The 17,741-nt window shown below is 46.2% G+C and overlaps 1 protein-coding gene across 4 annotated transcripts in view; it reads right to left on the bottom strand.

Moving 5' to 3' along the window:
* LOC112240780 (tubulin polymerization-promoting protein) overlaps positions 1 to 17,741 on the bottom strand; it is a 29,090-nt gene that overhangs the window by 4,358 nt on the left and 6,991 nt on the right. For 2 of the 4 annotated variants that reach the window (XM_042316616.1, XM_042316613.1), the window contains exons 2-4: positions 12,582 to 12,695; positions 10,232 to 10,576; positions 650 to 803 (exon numbers count right to left, since the gene is read on the bottom strand). In XM_042316616.1, coding sequence (XP_042172550.1) covers positions 650 to 803; positions 10,232 to 10,576; positions 12,582 to 12,628 — 546 coding nt within the window. In that variant the 5' untranslated portion in view covers positions 12,629 to 12,695. Of the gene's footprint in view, positions 1 to 649; positions 804 to 10,231; positions 10,577 to 12,581; positions 12,696 to 13,270; positions 13,291 to 13,758; positions 13,845 to 17,741 lie in introns of those variants that run through there. The other 2 variants (XM_042316614.1, XM_042316615.1) reach the window with 2 other exon arrangements.

The raw sequence follows: 17,741 nt of genomic DNA, 5'->3' as shown, positions 1-17,741 counted from the left end.
CCTGACCAAGGCCCTTCTTCCCAGATGGCTCAGTTTGGCTGGGCGACCAGCTCTAGGAAGAGTCTCGATGGTTCTAAACTTCTTCCATTTCAGAATGATGGAGGTCACTGTGTTCTTGGGGACATTCAATGCTGCAGAATTTGTTTGGTACCCTTCTCCAGATCTATACACAATCCTGTCTCGGAGCTCTATTGACAATACCTTCGACCTCATGGCTTGAATTTTGCTCTGACATGTACTGTCAACTGTGGGACCTTATATAGACAGGTGTGTGCCTTTTCCAAATCATGTCCAAACAATTGAATTTACCACAGATGGACTCCAATCAAGTTGTAGAAACATCTCAAGGATCATCAATGGAAACAGGAAGCACTGGAGCTCAATTTTAAGTCTCATAGTAAATATATACACACACATTTGCAAACATTTCTAAAAACCTGTTTTTTGCTTTGTCATTATGGGGTATTGTGTGTAGATTGAGGATTTTATATTATTTTAATCCATGTTAGAATAAGTGTAAGGTAACGAAATGTGGAAAAAGTCCCGGGGTCTGAATACTTTCCGAATGCACTGTGTCTGTATACGTGTATTCATATCTGTTGTAGGTCAGTACTATTGGATGTCATTTCCTGCTGCTTTGGGACCTTACCGTGACTCCTTTAATGACCGGTTTCTTCCCCTCAATCATCCTGAAGACCTCCCCCTCCGCCTCCTCTCCCGTTTTCTCCTTGAATCTCTTGCTGGCCAGCTCTCCCACCGCTGCCTTGAACTCGTCAAACGTGATGGTGCGACAGGATTTCTTCCTGAAATGTAGAAACAACCAACCAGCCACTTAGAAATGTCAAAACTACCGATGTCAGAGAGTGAAGAGTCTGTGGAACTCAGTGAGAGAATTCTACTGCTGTTGACGTTGACCTCTGTCTCCATGTTACATCATAAACATGGGGATGCGTGTCCCAAATCACACCCTTTTTCCTATTGAGTACCCTGGTCAAAGGTAGTGCACTATAAAAAGGAATAGGGTGCCATTTGAGACATGATTTGGCTTGTCATTTTAATGCCCCTCATCACAGTTTGAGAGCATCAACATGTCAGCTATCTGATGGCCTGCTGTGTGATAACATCAACATGGAGAATCAACATGATCAGCATCTGTATACATCAACATGTCAGCTATCTGATGAGATAACATCAACATGTCAGCTATCTGATGGCCTGCTGTGTGATAGCATCAACATGATGCTGCTGTGTGATAACATCAACATGTCAGCTATCTGATGGCCTGCTGTGTGATAGCATCAACATGTCTGATGGCCTGCTGTGTGATAGCATCAACATGAGCTATCTGATGGCCTGCTGTGTGATAACATCAACATGTCAGCTATCTGATGGCCTGCTGTGTGATAACATCAACATGTCAGATATAACATCAACATGTCAGCTATCTGATGGCCTGCTGTGTGATAGCATCAACATGTCAGCTATCTGATGGCCTGCTGTGTGATAACATCAACATGTCAGCTATCTGATGGCCTGCTGTGTGATAACATCAACATAATCTGATGGCATCAACATGTCAGCTATCTGATGGCCTGCTGTGTGATAACATCAACATGCAGCTATCTGATGGCCTGCTGTGTGATAACATCAACATGTCAGCTATCTGATGGCCTGCTGTGTGATAACATCAACATGTCAGCTATCTGATGGCCTGCTGTGTGATAGCATCAACATGTCAGCTATCTGATGGCCTGCTGTGTGATAGCATCAACATGTCAGCTATCTGATGGCCTGCTGTGTGATAACATCAACATGTCAGCTATCTGATGGCCTGCTGTGTGATAACATCAACATGTCAGCTATCTGATGGCCCTGCTGTGTGATAGCATCAACATGTCAGCTATCTGATGGCCTGCTGTGTGATAGCATCAACATATCTGATGGCCCTATCTGATGGCCTGCTGTGTGATAGCATCAACATGTCAGCTATCTGATGGCCCTGCTGTGTGATAGCATCAACATGTCAGCTATCTGATGGCCTGCTGTGTGATAGCATCAACATGTCAGCTATCTGATGGCCCTGCTGTGTGATAGCATCAACATATCAGCTATCTGATGGCCCTGCTGTGTGATAGCATCAACATATCAGCTATCTGATGGCCCTGCTGCGTGCACAGCTGTGTGATGGTGTGCTCTACAGACAGACACAGGGAGAAGCATCTTAGGCACTGCCTGGACAGAGACAGACACAGGGAGAAGCATCTTAGGCACTGCCTGGACAGAGACAGACACAGGGAGAAGCATCTTAGGCACTGCCTGGACAGAGACAGACACAGGGAGAAGCATCTTAGGCACTGCCTGGACAGAGACAGACACAGGGAGAAGCATCTTAGGCACTGCCTGGACAGAGACAGACACAGGGAGAAGCATCTTAGGCACTGCCTGGACAGAGACAGACACAGGGAGAAGCATCTTAGGCACTGCCTGGACAGAGACAGACACAGGGAGAAGCATCTTAGGCACTGCCTGGACAGAGACAGACGATGTGTTTATGTGTGAAAGTGAACTTCTCGGCTACAGAGTTTTTAGATTTTCTGGTGTTCCGTGTTCTGCTTTCTACTAGGGCTGTGTCCCAAATGGCACCCTCAAATAGCGCCCTATTCCCTAAATGATGCATTACTTTCAACCAGGGTCCATTTGGTACGCAGCATAGTAGTCATCAACATGATGTCAGGTGTTATTATAGCTCAACCAATCACATCCACCCCTCCAAGGGGCCATGCGTACGGCTGTTTAAACTGACTATACACCATTCTGCTTCTCCGTTCAGACGTCGTCGTGCATGGTAACACAAATACAAACAACCATTGCTGTGGTGATAAATCCGCTAAACAAAAGGCTGTAAAGCCAAACAGTCTCCCCGGGTAACCTGTTGTCATAGCAGCAAGCTACAGTAAACAGGCTTGTTTGGGGTTTATTATTAAATTGACTCCTTCAGTGACTGATTTTGTTTGGGCGATCCGTCAGTGTTGAACAGTTGAGAGCTCCATTCCTCCGTGCCTGTTCCATGCTGTCTAATGTCAGATGGGACATAGGACTTCCAGCTGGCACGTTGTGTCTGAGGAGAGGAGGAGGAGGGCTCTGTGTCTTCTGGAAACCAATTCAAATGACCCTGTCAGGAGCTTGCTAAGGAATCAGACATATCAAACAGCATCTACAAAGCGTAGGAGTGCTGATTTAGGATCAGTTTAGCCTTTTAGATAACTTCCTTTTTGATTTATTTCACCTTTATTTAACCAGGTAGGTAGTTGAGAACAAGTTCCCATTTACAACTGCAAACTGGCCAAGATAAAGCAAAGCAGTACGACACAAACAACACAGAGTTACACATGGAATAAATAAACATACAGTCAATAACACAATAGAACACGTCTATATGCAGTGTGTGCAAATGAGGTAAGATAAGGGAGGTAAGGTAATAAATAGCCGAAGGTAGCAAAGTAATTACAATATAGCATTTAAATACTGGAGTGAAAGATGTGCAGAAGGTGAATGTGCAAGTAGAGATACTGGGGTGCAAAGGAGCACAAGAAATAAATCAATAAATAACAGTATGGGGATGAGGTAGTTGGATGGGCTATATACAAATGGGCTATGTACAGGAGCAGTGATCTGTGAGCTGCTCTGACAAATAAGGACAGGGGGGACCTGATCCTAGATCAGCACTCCTACACTGTGAAGCTTGACACACAGCTCTGGATCTGTGGTGGTGGCTGGTTGGGACAAATCATTCAATTGAGTGGCTAGCCGTTTGGTAAGCCTTTCGGTTCTAGACTGTGCGGATATAGTTTTTATACCGTGTTAAAGATGGGATGGGACTTAACTTTTTTACTTTCTTATGTTTTTACTGGAGAAAAAAACATCTATCCAGCTGCCTGGCTCACCACAGTAGGGTTGGGGTTGGGGTAGGCAGTAGACACCATAGTACTGAACTACAGCAGGTCCAGCCTGGTCTCATAGACTAGACGTAACATAGTAAAGGTAAATCAGTGACACTCAAATTAGTATGATATGTTGTTTGGTATGGTTACATAAGACAGATGATTACTTAAGGCCAAAATGAAAGTAGGGTGGTTTGGTCGGGATAGATGGGTGGGTGTATAACGCAAACATCTAGTAACCCAAAGGATGCGAGTTCGAATCTCATCACGAATAACTTTGGCATTTTAGCAACTTTTCAACTACTTACTACTTTTTTTGCCACTTTGCAACTACTTAGCATGTTAGCTAACCCTTCCCCTAACCTTAACCCTTTAACCTAACTTTAACCCTAATCCCTAGCCGAGCTAATGTTAGCCAGCTAGCTAAAGTTAGCCACCTATCTAGAATTCGTAGCACATCCTACATTTTGCAAATTCGATAACATATTGTACACTTTGCACGTTCGTAACATATAATACGAATTGTAATTCGTAACATACACTACATGGCCAAAGGTATGTGGACACCCCTTCAAATGAGTGGATTCGGATATTTCAGCCACACCCGTTGCAGACAAGTGTATAAAATCAAGCACACAGCCATGCAATCTCCATATACAAACATTGGCTGTAGAATAGCCCATACTGAAGAGCTCAGTGACATTCAACATGGCGCCGTCATAGGATGCCACCTTTCCAACAAATCAGTTCGTCAAATTTCTGCACTGCTAGAGCTTCAACGGTCAACTGTAAGTGCTGTTATTGTGAAGTGGAAACGTCTAGGAGCAGCAACGGCTCAGCTGCGAAGTGGTAGGCCACACAAGCTCGAAGAACGGGACCGCTGAAGTGCGTAGAGCGTAAAAATCATCGGTTAAGTAGAGTTGCAAAGAGTCAGAAACTTTTCGGAAATTTATCATGGGAAGTCAAGCCCAGGAATTTTGTTTAAATTCATCAAAAAAGTTAGCTTATAACAGTGAACCTTTTTTTGTGGGATACACATAAGGCAATTCTAGGTCTTGTGGCATATTTTGGTTCAACTATCCCCAATTCAATGGAATTGCAACCCTCTGCATGCACAGCGCATTCTGTACAGCTGATTCTCAAGATCTTGCACACTAATGAGATGCTAATGAGCTCACACTACTACACTGTCTAAGCCAAGGACTACATGCTTCCTGGTAAGTTTTGATTACAATACTGGGTGGGGTGAATATATTTTATATGACATACATGTTTTTTTTGTTAACTAATAAATAGTAACCTACAGCAAAGTGTGTTTAAATCATTTCTAACTTGTTAACAATTTCTGCTAGTTAGTTTTTGCTACCATGTGGGTTTTAGCTTGTTTGAGCCTGCTAACCGAGGAGTGTTAATTCACCTGTTTCCATAAACATTTATCTTACAAAGGAGTTGTTTAATATAACTGCTTAACTATTTATCTGTACATGGAATTGTATTTTTGTTTTCTTTTACAGGGAAATACCACATCTGATGTGTGGAGACATTTCACTGCAGCTAATGTAGAAGGAAAAGCTGTGTACATTTGCAAATGCTGTGCCAAATCATATGTAAAGAATGCAACAAAGATGCAGAATCATCTGACCAAGTGCATAAAGTTCCCTCAGCGCTCACAACAAGCAACATCTGACAAAAGTCCCTCTACTTCTTGAGCAGAAAATGATGAATCAGACACCTTATCGATAGCAACAGCTCATAGTCCTCCTGGAATTAGAAGTTTTGTTGAGTCAATGGAGGAATGTACTCAGAGAAATGCTGATGAATGTCTTGTTCGAGCTGTATGCAACTGGTTCACCTCTGATGCTCACAGGCAATGTGTATTGGAAGAGATTTCTGAATGTTCTTCGCCCAGCATACACCCCTCCAACCAGACATGCTTTATCTACTCATTTGCTGGATGCAGAGTTCAACAGAGTTCAATTGATGGTCATGCAAATCATAGAGAAAGCAGACTATTGCAATCATCTCTGATGGGTGGTTGAATGTTCATGGGCAAGGAATAATTAACTACATCATATCCACCCCTCAACCAGTATTCTACAAGAGCACAGACACAAGGGACGATAGACATACTGGTCTCTACATTTCAGATGTCATCAATGACCTTGGACCACAGAAGGTATCTGCACTGGTGACAGACAATACTGCGAAATATGAAGGCTGCTTGGTCTAAAGGGGAGGAGTCCTACCCTCCCATCACACCCATTGGCTGTGCTGCTCATGCATTGAATCTGCTCCTCAAGGACATCATGGCACTGAAAACAATGGATACACTCTACAAGAGAGCCAAGGAAATGGTTAGGTATGTGAAGGGTCATCAAGTTATAGCAGCAATCTACTTCACCAAGCAAAGTGAGAAGAATAAGAGCACCACATTGAAGCTGCCCAGCAACACCCGTTGGGGTGGTGTTGTCATCATGTTTGACAGTCAACCGGAGGGGAAGGAGTCTCTCCAAGAAATGGCCATATCACAGTCTGCCGCTAAGGACAGAACTCAAGAGGATCCTCCTGGATGGTGTATTTTAGGAGAGAGTGGTAAGCAGCCTGAAACTCCTGAAACCTGTAGCAGTAGCCATTGCACTGATTGAGGGAGACAATGCCATCCTGTCTGATGATTAGACTCTGCTTGTAGATGTAAGAGAAGAAATCCATACTGCCCTGCCCACTTCACTGTTGCTCCAAGCAGAGGAAACTGCAGTTCTGAAATACATCAAAAAGTGTGAAGACTTCTGCCTGAAGCCCATACACGCTGCAGTATTCATGTTGGACCCCAAGTCTGCTGGCAAGAGCATCCTGTCTGGTGCAGAGATCAACCAGGCCTATGGTGTCATCACTACCGTGTCTCACCACCTTGGCCTGGATGAGGGCAAGGTTCTTGGTAGTCTGGCGAAGTACACTTCCAAGCAAGGGCTTAGGGATGGAGATGCAATATGACAGTCGTGACAACATATCTCATCAGCCACCTGGTGGAAGGGACTTTGTGGATCTGAGGCTCTTCCCCCTGTTGCCTCCATCATCCTCCAAATCCCACCAACATCAGCCGCCTCAGAGCGCAATTTGTCCTTGTTTGGGAACATACACACCAAAGCACGCAACAGGCTGACCAATACAAGGGTTGAAAAATTGGTGGCCATCCGGGCAAATGTGAGGCTTTTTGAGCCTGACAACTAGCCATCCTCAACAAGGTTGGAAAGTGACAGTGGAGATGAGGCTGATGTTCAAGAGGTGCTTCCAACTTAGTGGCAACAGTTTGGGGAAGGGCCTTTCCTGTTTCAGCATGTTAATGCCACCTAGCACAAAGTGGTTTGTTGAGATGGTGTGAAAGAACTTGATTGGCCTACACAGAGCCCTGACCTCAACTCCATCCAACACCTTTGGGATGAATTGGAACGCTGACTACAGGCCAGGCCTAATCGCCCAACATCCGTGCCCGACCTCACTAATGCTTTTGTGGCTGAATGGATGCAAGTCCCTGCGGCAATATTCCAACATCTAGTGGAAAGCCTTCCCAGAAGAGTGGAGGCTGTTATTGCAGCAAAGGGGGAACCAACTCCATATTAATGCCCATGACTTTGGAATGAGATAATTTGACAAGCAGGTGTCAACATTATTTTGGTCATGTACTGTAGTGTATCATATGAAATGGGTGATGGACATCCACAAATAATAAATACCATACGAAATGAAACATCATATTAAATGGAGTGTCTCAGCTTTACGTACAGAATAATACAAAATGCTCTGAGTCCAGGTTGTCTAGTCAGTGAGAGGGAAGGATCATCACTGGCATGAAATGGCACGACAACAGAGACTCATTACATAGGCTATAGTATGGCAGAGAAACCCAGTGGTACAGTAGACAACTTCCCCCCTGAATAAATGTGGATTTAAAGAAGCCATATAGTCATCAGACAGTTTTTTTTTTTTTTCAGTTTTAAAGCTAATTTCCTGCAAATGTACACATTATGCCATGCAGCTGAGAGAAAATGTTGCCGTTTTAAAGTACATTCCAGCCATGGAGCTAGTTTCCTGCATTTTTATACATTTTGCAAATGGCTGCTAAATACTAAATTCATTGTTTTGTGAATTTTCAGTTGTCAGTGTGGTCGTGAATGAACTGCTCTCTCCCCTCGCTCCAGCTACAGTACTGGTCTGTTCTGACGCTGTCTAGCAGAATCATCTCTACTCTCAGGGCTCAGTCAGGATGAAACAAATCACTTCATTAAAGCTTCATACTTGAGCAAACAGCGCCCCCCCCGAAACAAATATGACTACATGTAAAACAGACTGCCCTGTCCTGTCATTTAGCTTCATGATTTGTAGATACACCTTCCTCACCTGCGTTTAGAGCACAATGATCATGATCAACATTACCGAGGGCAACAGCCCCCCACAACAACATGACTGTACCCGAGGGCAACAACCCCCCACAACATGACTGTTACCGAGGGCAACAACCCCCCACAACATGACTGTTACCAAGGGCAACAACATGACTGTTACCGAGGGCAACAACCCCCCCACAACATGACTGTTACTGAGGGCAACAACCCCACACAACATGACTGTTACTGAGGGCAACAACACCACACAACATGACTGTTACTGAGGGCTACAACCCCACACAACATGACTGTTACTGAGGGCAACAACCCCCACAACATGACTGTTACTGAGGGCAACAACCCCACACAACATGACTGTTACTGAGGGCAACAACACCACACAACATGACTGTTACTGAGGGCTACAACCCCACACAACATGACTGTTACTGAGGGCAACAACCCCCACAACATGACTGTTACTGAGGGCAACAACCCCCACAACATGACTGTTACTGAGGGCAACAACCCCACACAACATGACTGTTACTGAGGGCTACAACCCCACACAACATGACTGTTACTGAGGGCAACAACACCACACAACATGACTGTTACTGAGGGCTACAACCCCACACAACATGACTGTTACTGAGGGCTACAACCCCACACAACATGACTGTTACTGAGGGCAACAACCCCACACAACATGACTGTTACTGAGGGCTACAACCCCACACAACATGACTGTTACCGAGGGCAACAACCCCCACAACATGACTGTTACTGAGGGCTACAACCCCACACAACATGACTGTTACTGAGGGCTACAACCCCACACAACATGACTGTTACTGAGGGCAACAACACCACACAACATGACTGTTACTGAGGGCAACAACCCCCACAACATGACTGTTACTGAGGGCAACAACCCCACACAACATGACTGTTACTGAGGGCTACAAACCCACACAACATGACTGTTACTGAGGGCAACAACCCCACACAACATGACTGTTACTGAGGGCTACAACCCCACACAACATGACTGTTACTGAGGGCAACAACACCACACAACATGACTGTTACTGAGGGGTTTTCCTATTCAACTGTTGGGAGTCTATATCGAGTGAGACTCTCTTTCCTTTTATACAGTATATTCTTAGAAAACAGTATTTTATATAGTATTCCATGTCCCATGAATATAATATAGAAAGGTAACATAGAACCTACCTGTGAATGTCATATCTATATCTATTTCTGTCCCAATGCAGATAGTTTTATATCAATAGACATTGACATGCCATATTGTCAGGAAGCAGTAGTTAGTATGTGTAATTCAAATTCCAAGTCCATCGATCAGCAAATTGAGCTTGATCTAGATACTGGCACCCTTGTTCCCAGTCCCAGGTCAAACCATCCATCCTACTATCTCTCTGTATCTGTCTGCTTTACATAACTATTATATAACAGGAGGATCCTACTAATGGATCTCTACCAGTCATCCCTTTATACTGAGACAACAGTTGATTCAATGAAATGCATTTCACCATTACAATGAGGATGAAAGAAACAGAAAGGAAGATAACAACTCCTCCTCTCCTCTCCTCTCCTCTCCTCTCCTCTCCTCTCCCTCTCCTCTCCTCTCCTCTCCTCTCCTCTCCTCTCCTCTCCTCTCCTCTCCTCTCCCCTCTTCTCCCTCTTCTCATCTCCCCTCTTCTCATCTCCCCTCTCCCCATCTCCCCATCTCCCCTCTCCTCCCTACACTCTCCTCCCTACACTCTCCTCTCCTCTAATCCCTTCCCGTCAAAAGTAGTGCACTATTTAGGGAATGGGGTGCCATTTGCGCTGCAAGATTTCTACTACGCCATTTGGGACACAGCTTACTAGAAAAGATTTCCTTACTTGACTTTAGTGAAGACGATATCCACGTCCGTGAGGGTGACAGTTTTTCCGTCGATGACGCCGCAGTCCTTGCACAGCTTGGACCAGTTCTTGCCATGCATGTCCTTTCCTGTGGCACGTGTGTCGCCGTGGATGGCGAAGCGCCGAAACGACTCCTCCAGTGCGGTTATCTCCACGGGCGTCCGCGACCCTGCCCCACCCTCGCTGGTCCCGTTGGACTCGGAGGAAAGCCTTTTGGAGGCCCGGTCCTTGGACTGCTGTTCGCTGGGCGGCCGCAGGGGAGTGAAGGAGATTGGAGAGTTGGAGTGCTTGGCCGTCTGAACTGTAAAATCTGCCATGCTGTCTCTGAGGAAGAGGAAAGAGACCGACACTATTAGCTGAAGAGCCAGGATGTGTGGTTTTCCTGTTTATGTGAAACAGATTTACATACTGTACCTGAGTTAAGTATGTGGGACATAATACCAGCTCTGTGTCTCCTGTGTTAAACCACTGTGTTAGTACACTGTGTTAGTACAGGTGGACTGGGACATAATAAAAGCTATGTGTCTCCTGTGTTAAACCACTATGTTAGTACACTGTGTTAGTACACTGTGTTAGTACAGGTGGACTGGGACATAATACCAGCTCTGTCTCCTGTGTTAAACCACTGTGTTAGTATAGGTGTACTGGGACATAATACCAGCTCTGTCTCCTGTGTTAAACCACTGTGTTAGTACAGGTGGACTGGGACATAATACCAGCTCTGTCTCCTGTGTTAAACCACTGTGTTAGTACAGGTGGACTGGGACATAATACCAGCTCTGTCTCCTGTGTTAAACCACTGTGTTAGTACAGGTGGACTGGGACATAATACCAGCTCTGTCTCCTGTGTTAAACCACTGTGTTAGTACAGGTGGACTGGGACATAATACCAGCTCTGTCTCCTGTGTTAAACCACTGTGTTAGTACAGGTGGACTGGGACATAATACCAGCTCGGTGTCTCCTGTGTTAAACCACTGTGTTAGTACAGGTGGAATGGGACATAACAGGTCTGGAGCAGAAAAGGGGAATTCTCATCTCTACTGCATCATGCTGTGATCCTGACTGTAGGTCAAGGAGATGACTGTAGGTCAAGCAGATGACTGTAGGTCAAGGAGATGACTGTAGGCGAAGGAGATGACTGTAGGCGAAGGAGATGACTGTAGGCGAAGGAGATGACTGTAGGCGAAGGAGATGACTGTAGGTCAAGGAGATGACTGTAGGTCAAGGAGATGACTGTAGGCGAAGCAGATGACTGTAGGCGAAGCAGATGACTGTAGGCGAAGGAGATGACTGTAGGCGAAGGAGATGACTGTAGGCGAAGGAGATGACTGTAGGCGAAGGAGTTGACTGTAGGTCAAGGAGATGACTGTAGGTCAAGGAGATGACTGTAGGCGAAGGAGATGACTGTAGGCGAAGCAGATGACTGTAGGCGAAGCAGATGACTGTAGGCGAAGGAGATGACTGTAGGCGAAGGAGATGACTGTAGGTCAAGGAGATGACTGTAGGTGAAGGAGAAGACTGTAGGTGAAGGAGATGACTGTAGGTGAAGGAGATGACTGTAGGTGAAGGAGATGACTGTAGGTGAAGGAGATGACTGTAGGTGAAGGAGATGACTGTAGGTCAAGGGGACGACTGTAGGTCAAGGAGATGACTGTGGGTCAAGGAGATGACTGTGGGTCAAGGAGATGACAGTTGGTCAAGGAGATGACAATGGGAGAAGGAGATGACTGTAGGGTCAGATCTAATCTTGTTCATCAGACCCTACGGGTCATGAACTATGTAGAAAATAGGGTCCCATTTTGGACAAGGGCTTAGCCTGGGGACAATGTTAGGACAGCTGTACAGACAGTCGTAGGGGTTTGACTTGAGTCCTCTTGTTCCCCTGTGAAAACACACTGTCTCTAACACAAGGCTTGTTTCATTGGCTCTGGTTCTCTCTCACTCACTGCTAACTCAGTGTGCTAGCTGGAGGCTAGAGGCAGAGCTTTAGCTCAGCTAGTTGTCAGTGGTGTGAGCCCAGGCTGACTGTGAATGGGCAGATGTCGTAAGTGTTCTGGCATTGAGGTGATGATTATTAATAGATCTCTGGTATTCAAGAGCAGAGCCATGGTTGTGCCAGGAGAGCAGACGGACAGTCAGGCCGGCACGCACGCACGCACGCACGCACACACACACACACACAGCCAGTATTTCTACTGTTTCAAACCGCTGTGTTCCACTGTGATCGTGAGGTCATAGAACAGTTTAGAGAGAGGCAGAATGATTGAAGAAATGTTGGGCATTGATGTTGATACAACAGCATATTCAGAGACATTCGTTACTACTTACCTTAGTTCAGCCAGCTTTGGGTCAGCCAGCTTTATTGGGTCAGCCATGGCGCTGCAGTAGTTGGTTTCCCCCTCTACACTGCTTGGAGTAGGTGACTCTCTTAGTTTCTTTGTACTGTGAAAAAGATTCAATGAACATTGTAAGTGAGTGATGTTCACAGTCTTTCTCTCTCTGTGTGTGTGTGTGTGTGTGTGTGTGTGTGTGTGTGTGTGTGTGTGAACAAGAACGAAAGTGGACAAAGTGATAGCCCATTGTTCATCAAAGTCGGAAAACAAAGTGCAAAGTACGGGACTGTGAGTGCTCCTACTTTCACATTGTGAGGCCTTCAGACTCATTAATCACCCTTCTTCTACTGTCCACATATTTATGACCCATCCAGTGATAACAACCACGTCTCAAACAGCACCCTATTCCCTGTATAGGGTACTACTTACCCATAAGGCTCTGGTCAAAAGTAGTGCACTATTTAGGGAATAGGGTGCCATTTGGGATGAAGACATATTTCATTATGTACTTGGCACCAAATCCAAAGCACTAAACTAGTAATAGCATGTCAATACGAATAACACCTTATAGTATAACCTAAATACTTATAGTTTAGATTAAAAACAAATACATACCGTATTGTTCAGTATTATAGTTAAAACCCTAACAGACAACAAAGTCATGTCCTGCCACAGCTGTCTTACCTCCTGTTTCTCATTTCTTCAACCCAACTGATAAAACCTGACTGCCTTCCCTTTTAAAGGCTGGCTATAGCCGAGCCCCTCTCCTGTTAAGGGCCTGTTTTACAACAGTCTTTCTCTGGCTACGTCCCAAAAGTAATGCACTATATAGAACAGGGGCCCGTTTGGGACACAGCCTCCCTCTTCCAGATGCTTTCAGTCAGTCTGAGGAGCAGGAGCCCTCTTCAAACACATCATAGTCATCACCATTTGTGTCTACACACAGCAAGACAAGCAGCATTCAGATAAACAAGGCATAAAACAGTCCTGGATCACATCTACATTAATAAAGACACACACAGGTATTTTATGCCATGTTTACAAGTCTCATTTAAATACCTCGTGTAGATTTTAAAAGAGTAACCAATGACAGGTATCAGATGTGTTTTAGGAAGATACTGATGACTTACTGATAATGTTGTTCTACTGAAGTAAATAAGGACTGTGCTCACCAAGTCGTTCCCATGGTGAACTACAGTAACCACTCAGCAGCCTCGCAGAACCCGTGTTGCCATGGCAAAGTACACCACAGCAAAGAGCCCCCCCTCCCCTCCGACACACGCAGCTTGTCAGTTCTGACTGCTCCCAGAGAGCAGTTCTGTTATCTATCTAGAAGTCCGGAATACGGACAGACATCTTTTATATTCCAGAAGATTTCAAATCTTAAACTTCTTCTCCAACTGATTTCAACTGTCACTCTAATTTTCAAAAATATAGAGTGAAGACTGGATAGTTGCTGTCATTCAATGCACCCCCAGCCCCCTTCAGCACTACATGGGTGGTACGGCCCCGTGGGTGGCAGAACAGGGGTTTTGTTGACAAGACACAGCTACAAATCAACCACACAAATGAACTCTAAGTACAGAAAAGCCCAGATGGACCCTGAGTAAAGGCATTATGTTTCACAGGTCCATTCTTACAGGGAAAACAAGCCCTTATTAATGTCTATCAATCATGTCATTGAGAAGGAGGGACACTGGGGAGCCATTGTGACAGCACTGTGACAGCTCTGTCTGGTTCTGAGTCCCATGGCCATCTCTTCACACACACACACATGGTGGGTGACGTCGCTGGGTGCTACCGTTGGTGTTAGGGGGGTTGAGGTGGTGGCATGGGTCATCCAGGACTCTGGCCAATACAGTATCCCAAATTCCACCTTATTCCCTATATAGTGCATGACTTAGTGTTGACTAGGGCCAATACAGCTCTGGTCTAAAGTAGTGCACTATATAGGGCCCTGGTGAAAAGTAGTACACTATATATGGAATAGGGTGACTTTTGGGACTTGTTAAGTTAACTGTTATAGCTCTAACTTGGTAAGTATTTAAACAGTTGCCCTTGAAACCTAAACAGATCTAGTGACCGACCATTCAACTACTGAACTCCCAACTTCAGGAATAAACAAACAACTGTATGATAGAGAACACATAAAGAGTTCAACAGCTTCTCTCTTCCGCAAATGAATAAAAACAGTGATATGACCAAGCATTTTGCTACACCCGCAATAACATCTGCTAAATATGTGTATATGATCAATCAAATCTGATGTGATATCACAACATTCCAGCTACCAGTGGTACAGGACCTTGGATGATCTATGTGAAACTTTCACACAATCTTGTTTCAGCTTGCATCCTGCCAAACAAGACTTTCCCAGCAAATTCACTCCAATTTCTCTGGAACCATCTACATGTACTGACAGACTTGGCTTCCCTCTGAGCACATACTGGTGTTTGGGGAAGCCTTTAGGCTGTTTATTTACCGTGACACCCTCATCCCTACGATAGAGTGCTCTTAGACACCCTCATCCCTACGATAGAGTGCTCTGTGGCACCCTCATCCCTACGATAGAGTGCTCTGTAACACCCTCATCCCTACGATAGAGTGCTCTGTAACACCCTCATCCCTACGATAGAGTGCTCTGTAACACCCTCATCCCTACGATAGAGTGCTCTGTGACACCCTCATCCCTACGATAGAGTGTTCTGTGACACCCTCATCCCTATGATAGAGTGCTCTGTGACACCCTCATCCCTACGATAGAGTGCCCTGTGACACCATCATCTCTATGATAGAGCGCTCTGTGACACCCTCATCCCTATGATAGAGCGCTCTGTGACACCCTCATCCCTACGATAGAGTGCCCTGTGACACCCTCATCTCTATGATAGAGCGCTCTGTGACACCCTCATCCCTACGATAGAGCGCTCTGTGACACCCTCATCCCTACGATAGAGTGCTCTGTGACACCCTCATCCCTACGATAGAGTGCTCTGTAACACCCTCATCCCTACGATAGAGTGCTCTGTGACACCCTCATCCCTACGATAGAGTGCTCTGTGGCACCCTCATCCCTACGATAGAGTGCCCTGTAACACCCTCATCTCTATGATAGAGCGCTCTGTGACACCCTCATCCCTACGATAGAGCGCTCTGTGACACCCTCATCCCTACGATAGAGTGCTCTGTGACACCCTCATCCCTACGAGAGTGCTCTGTGACACCCTCATCCCTACGATAGAGCGCTCTGTGACACCCTCATCCCTACGATAGAGTGCTCTGTGACACCCTCATCCCTACGATAGAGTGCTCTGTGACACCCTCGTCCCTATGATAGAGCGCTCTGTGACACCCTCATCCCTACGATAGAGCGCTCTGTGACACCCTCGTCCCTATGATAGAGTGCTCTGTGACACCCTCATCCCTACGATAGAGTGCTCTGTGACACCCTCGTCCCTATGATAGAGTGCTCTGTGACACCCTCATCCCTACGATAGAGCGCTCTGTGACACCCTCATCCCTACGAGAGTGCTCTGTGACACCCTCATCCCTACGATAGAGCGCTCTGTGACACCCTCATCCCTACGATAGAGTGCTCTGTGACACCCTCATCCCTACGAGAGTGCTCTGTGACACCCTCATCCCTACGATAGAGCGCTCTGTGACACCCTCATCCCTACGATAGAGCGCTCTGTGACACCCTCATCCCTACGATAGAGTGCTCTGTGACACCCTCATCCCTACGAGAGTGCTCTGTGACACCCTCATCCCTACGATAGAGCGCTCTGTGACACCCTCATCCCTACGATAGAGTGCTCTGTGACACCCTCATCCCTACGATAGAGTGCTCTGTGACACCCTCGTCCCTATGATAGAGTGCTCTGTGACACCCTCATCCCTACGATAGTGTTCTGTGACACCCTCATCCCTACGATAGAGTGCTCTGTGACACCCTCATCCCTACGATAGAGTGCTCTGTGACACCCTCGTCCCTATGATAGAGTGTCTGTGACACCCTCATCCCTACGATAGAGTGCTCTGTGACACCCTCGTCCCTATGATAGAGCGCTCTGTGACACCCTCATCCCTATGATAGAGTGCTCTGTGACACCCTCATCCCTACGATAGAGTGCTCTGTGACACCCTCATCCCTACGATAGAGTGCTCTGTGACACCCTCGTCCCTATGATAGAGTGCTCTGTGACACCCTCATCCCTATGATAGAGTGCTCTGTGACACCCTCGTCCCTATGATAGAGTGCTCTGTGACACCCTCGTCCCTACGATAGAGTGCTCTGTGACACCCTCGTCCCTATGATAGAGTGCTCTGTGACACCCTCGTCCCTATGATAGAGTGCTCTGTGACACCCTCGTCCCTATGATAGAGTGCTCTGTGACACCCTCGTCCCTACGATAGAGTGCTCTGTGACACCCTCGTCCCTACGATAGAGTGCTCTGTGACACCCTCGTCCCTATGATAGAGTGCTCTGTGACACCCTCGTCCCTATGATAGAGTGCTCTGTGACACCCTCGTCCCTATGATAGAGTGCTCTGTGACACCCTCGTCCCTACGATAGAGTGCTCTGTGACACCCTCGTCCCTATGATAGAGTGCTCTGTGACACCCTCGTCCCTATGATAGAGTGCTCTGTGACACCCTCGTCCCTATGATAGAGTGCTCTGTGACACCCTCGTCCCTATGATAGAGTGCTCTGTGACACCCTCGTCCCTATGATAGAGTGCTCTGTGACACCCTCGTCCCTATGATAGAGTGCTCTGTGACACCCTCGTCCCTATGATAGAGTGCTCTGTGACACCCTCGTCCCTATGATAGAGTGCTCTGTGACACCCTCGTCCCTATGATAGAGTGCTCTGTGACACCCTCGTCCCTATGATAGAGTGCTCTGTGACACCCTCGTCCCTATGATAGAGTGCTCTGTGACACCCTCGTCCCTATGATAGAGTGCTCTGTGACACCCTCGTCCCTATGATAGAGTGCTCTGTGACACCCCGTGTGCCCTGATGACTACAGCAGAATCCATCTGGAACAAAGGAGTCTTTCACCCTCTAGTCTTATAGTCAGTGAAGTCTCAAGTGTTCAACTGCCAGTCTTCTATACAGCCAGACTCCTCAAAAACCCATCACGTTCAAGACTAA

This window comes from Oncorhynchus tshawytscha, unplaced genomic scaffold (genome assembly GCF_018296145.1).
Source record: "Oncorhynchus tshawytscha isolate Ot180627B unplaced genomic scaffold, Otsh_v2.0 Un_scaffold_88_pilon_pilon, whole genome shotgun sequence".
In the NCBI taxonomy this organism is placed as follows: domain Eukaryota; kingdom Metazoa; phylum Chordata; class Actinopteri; order Salmoniformes; family Salmonidae; genus Oncorhynchus; species Oncorhynchus tshawytscha.
The sequence above is the reverse complement of the archived record's forward strand: the minus strand, read 5'-3'. Positions and strand labels throughout refer to the sequence as shown.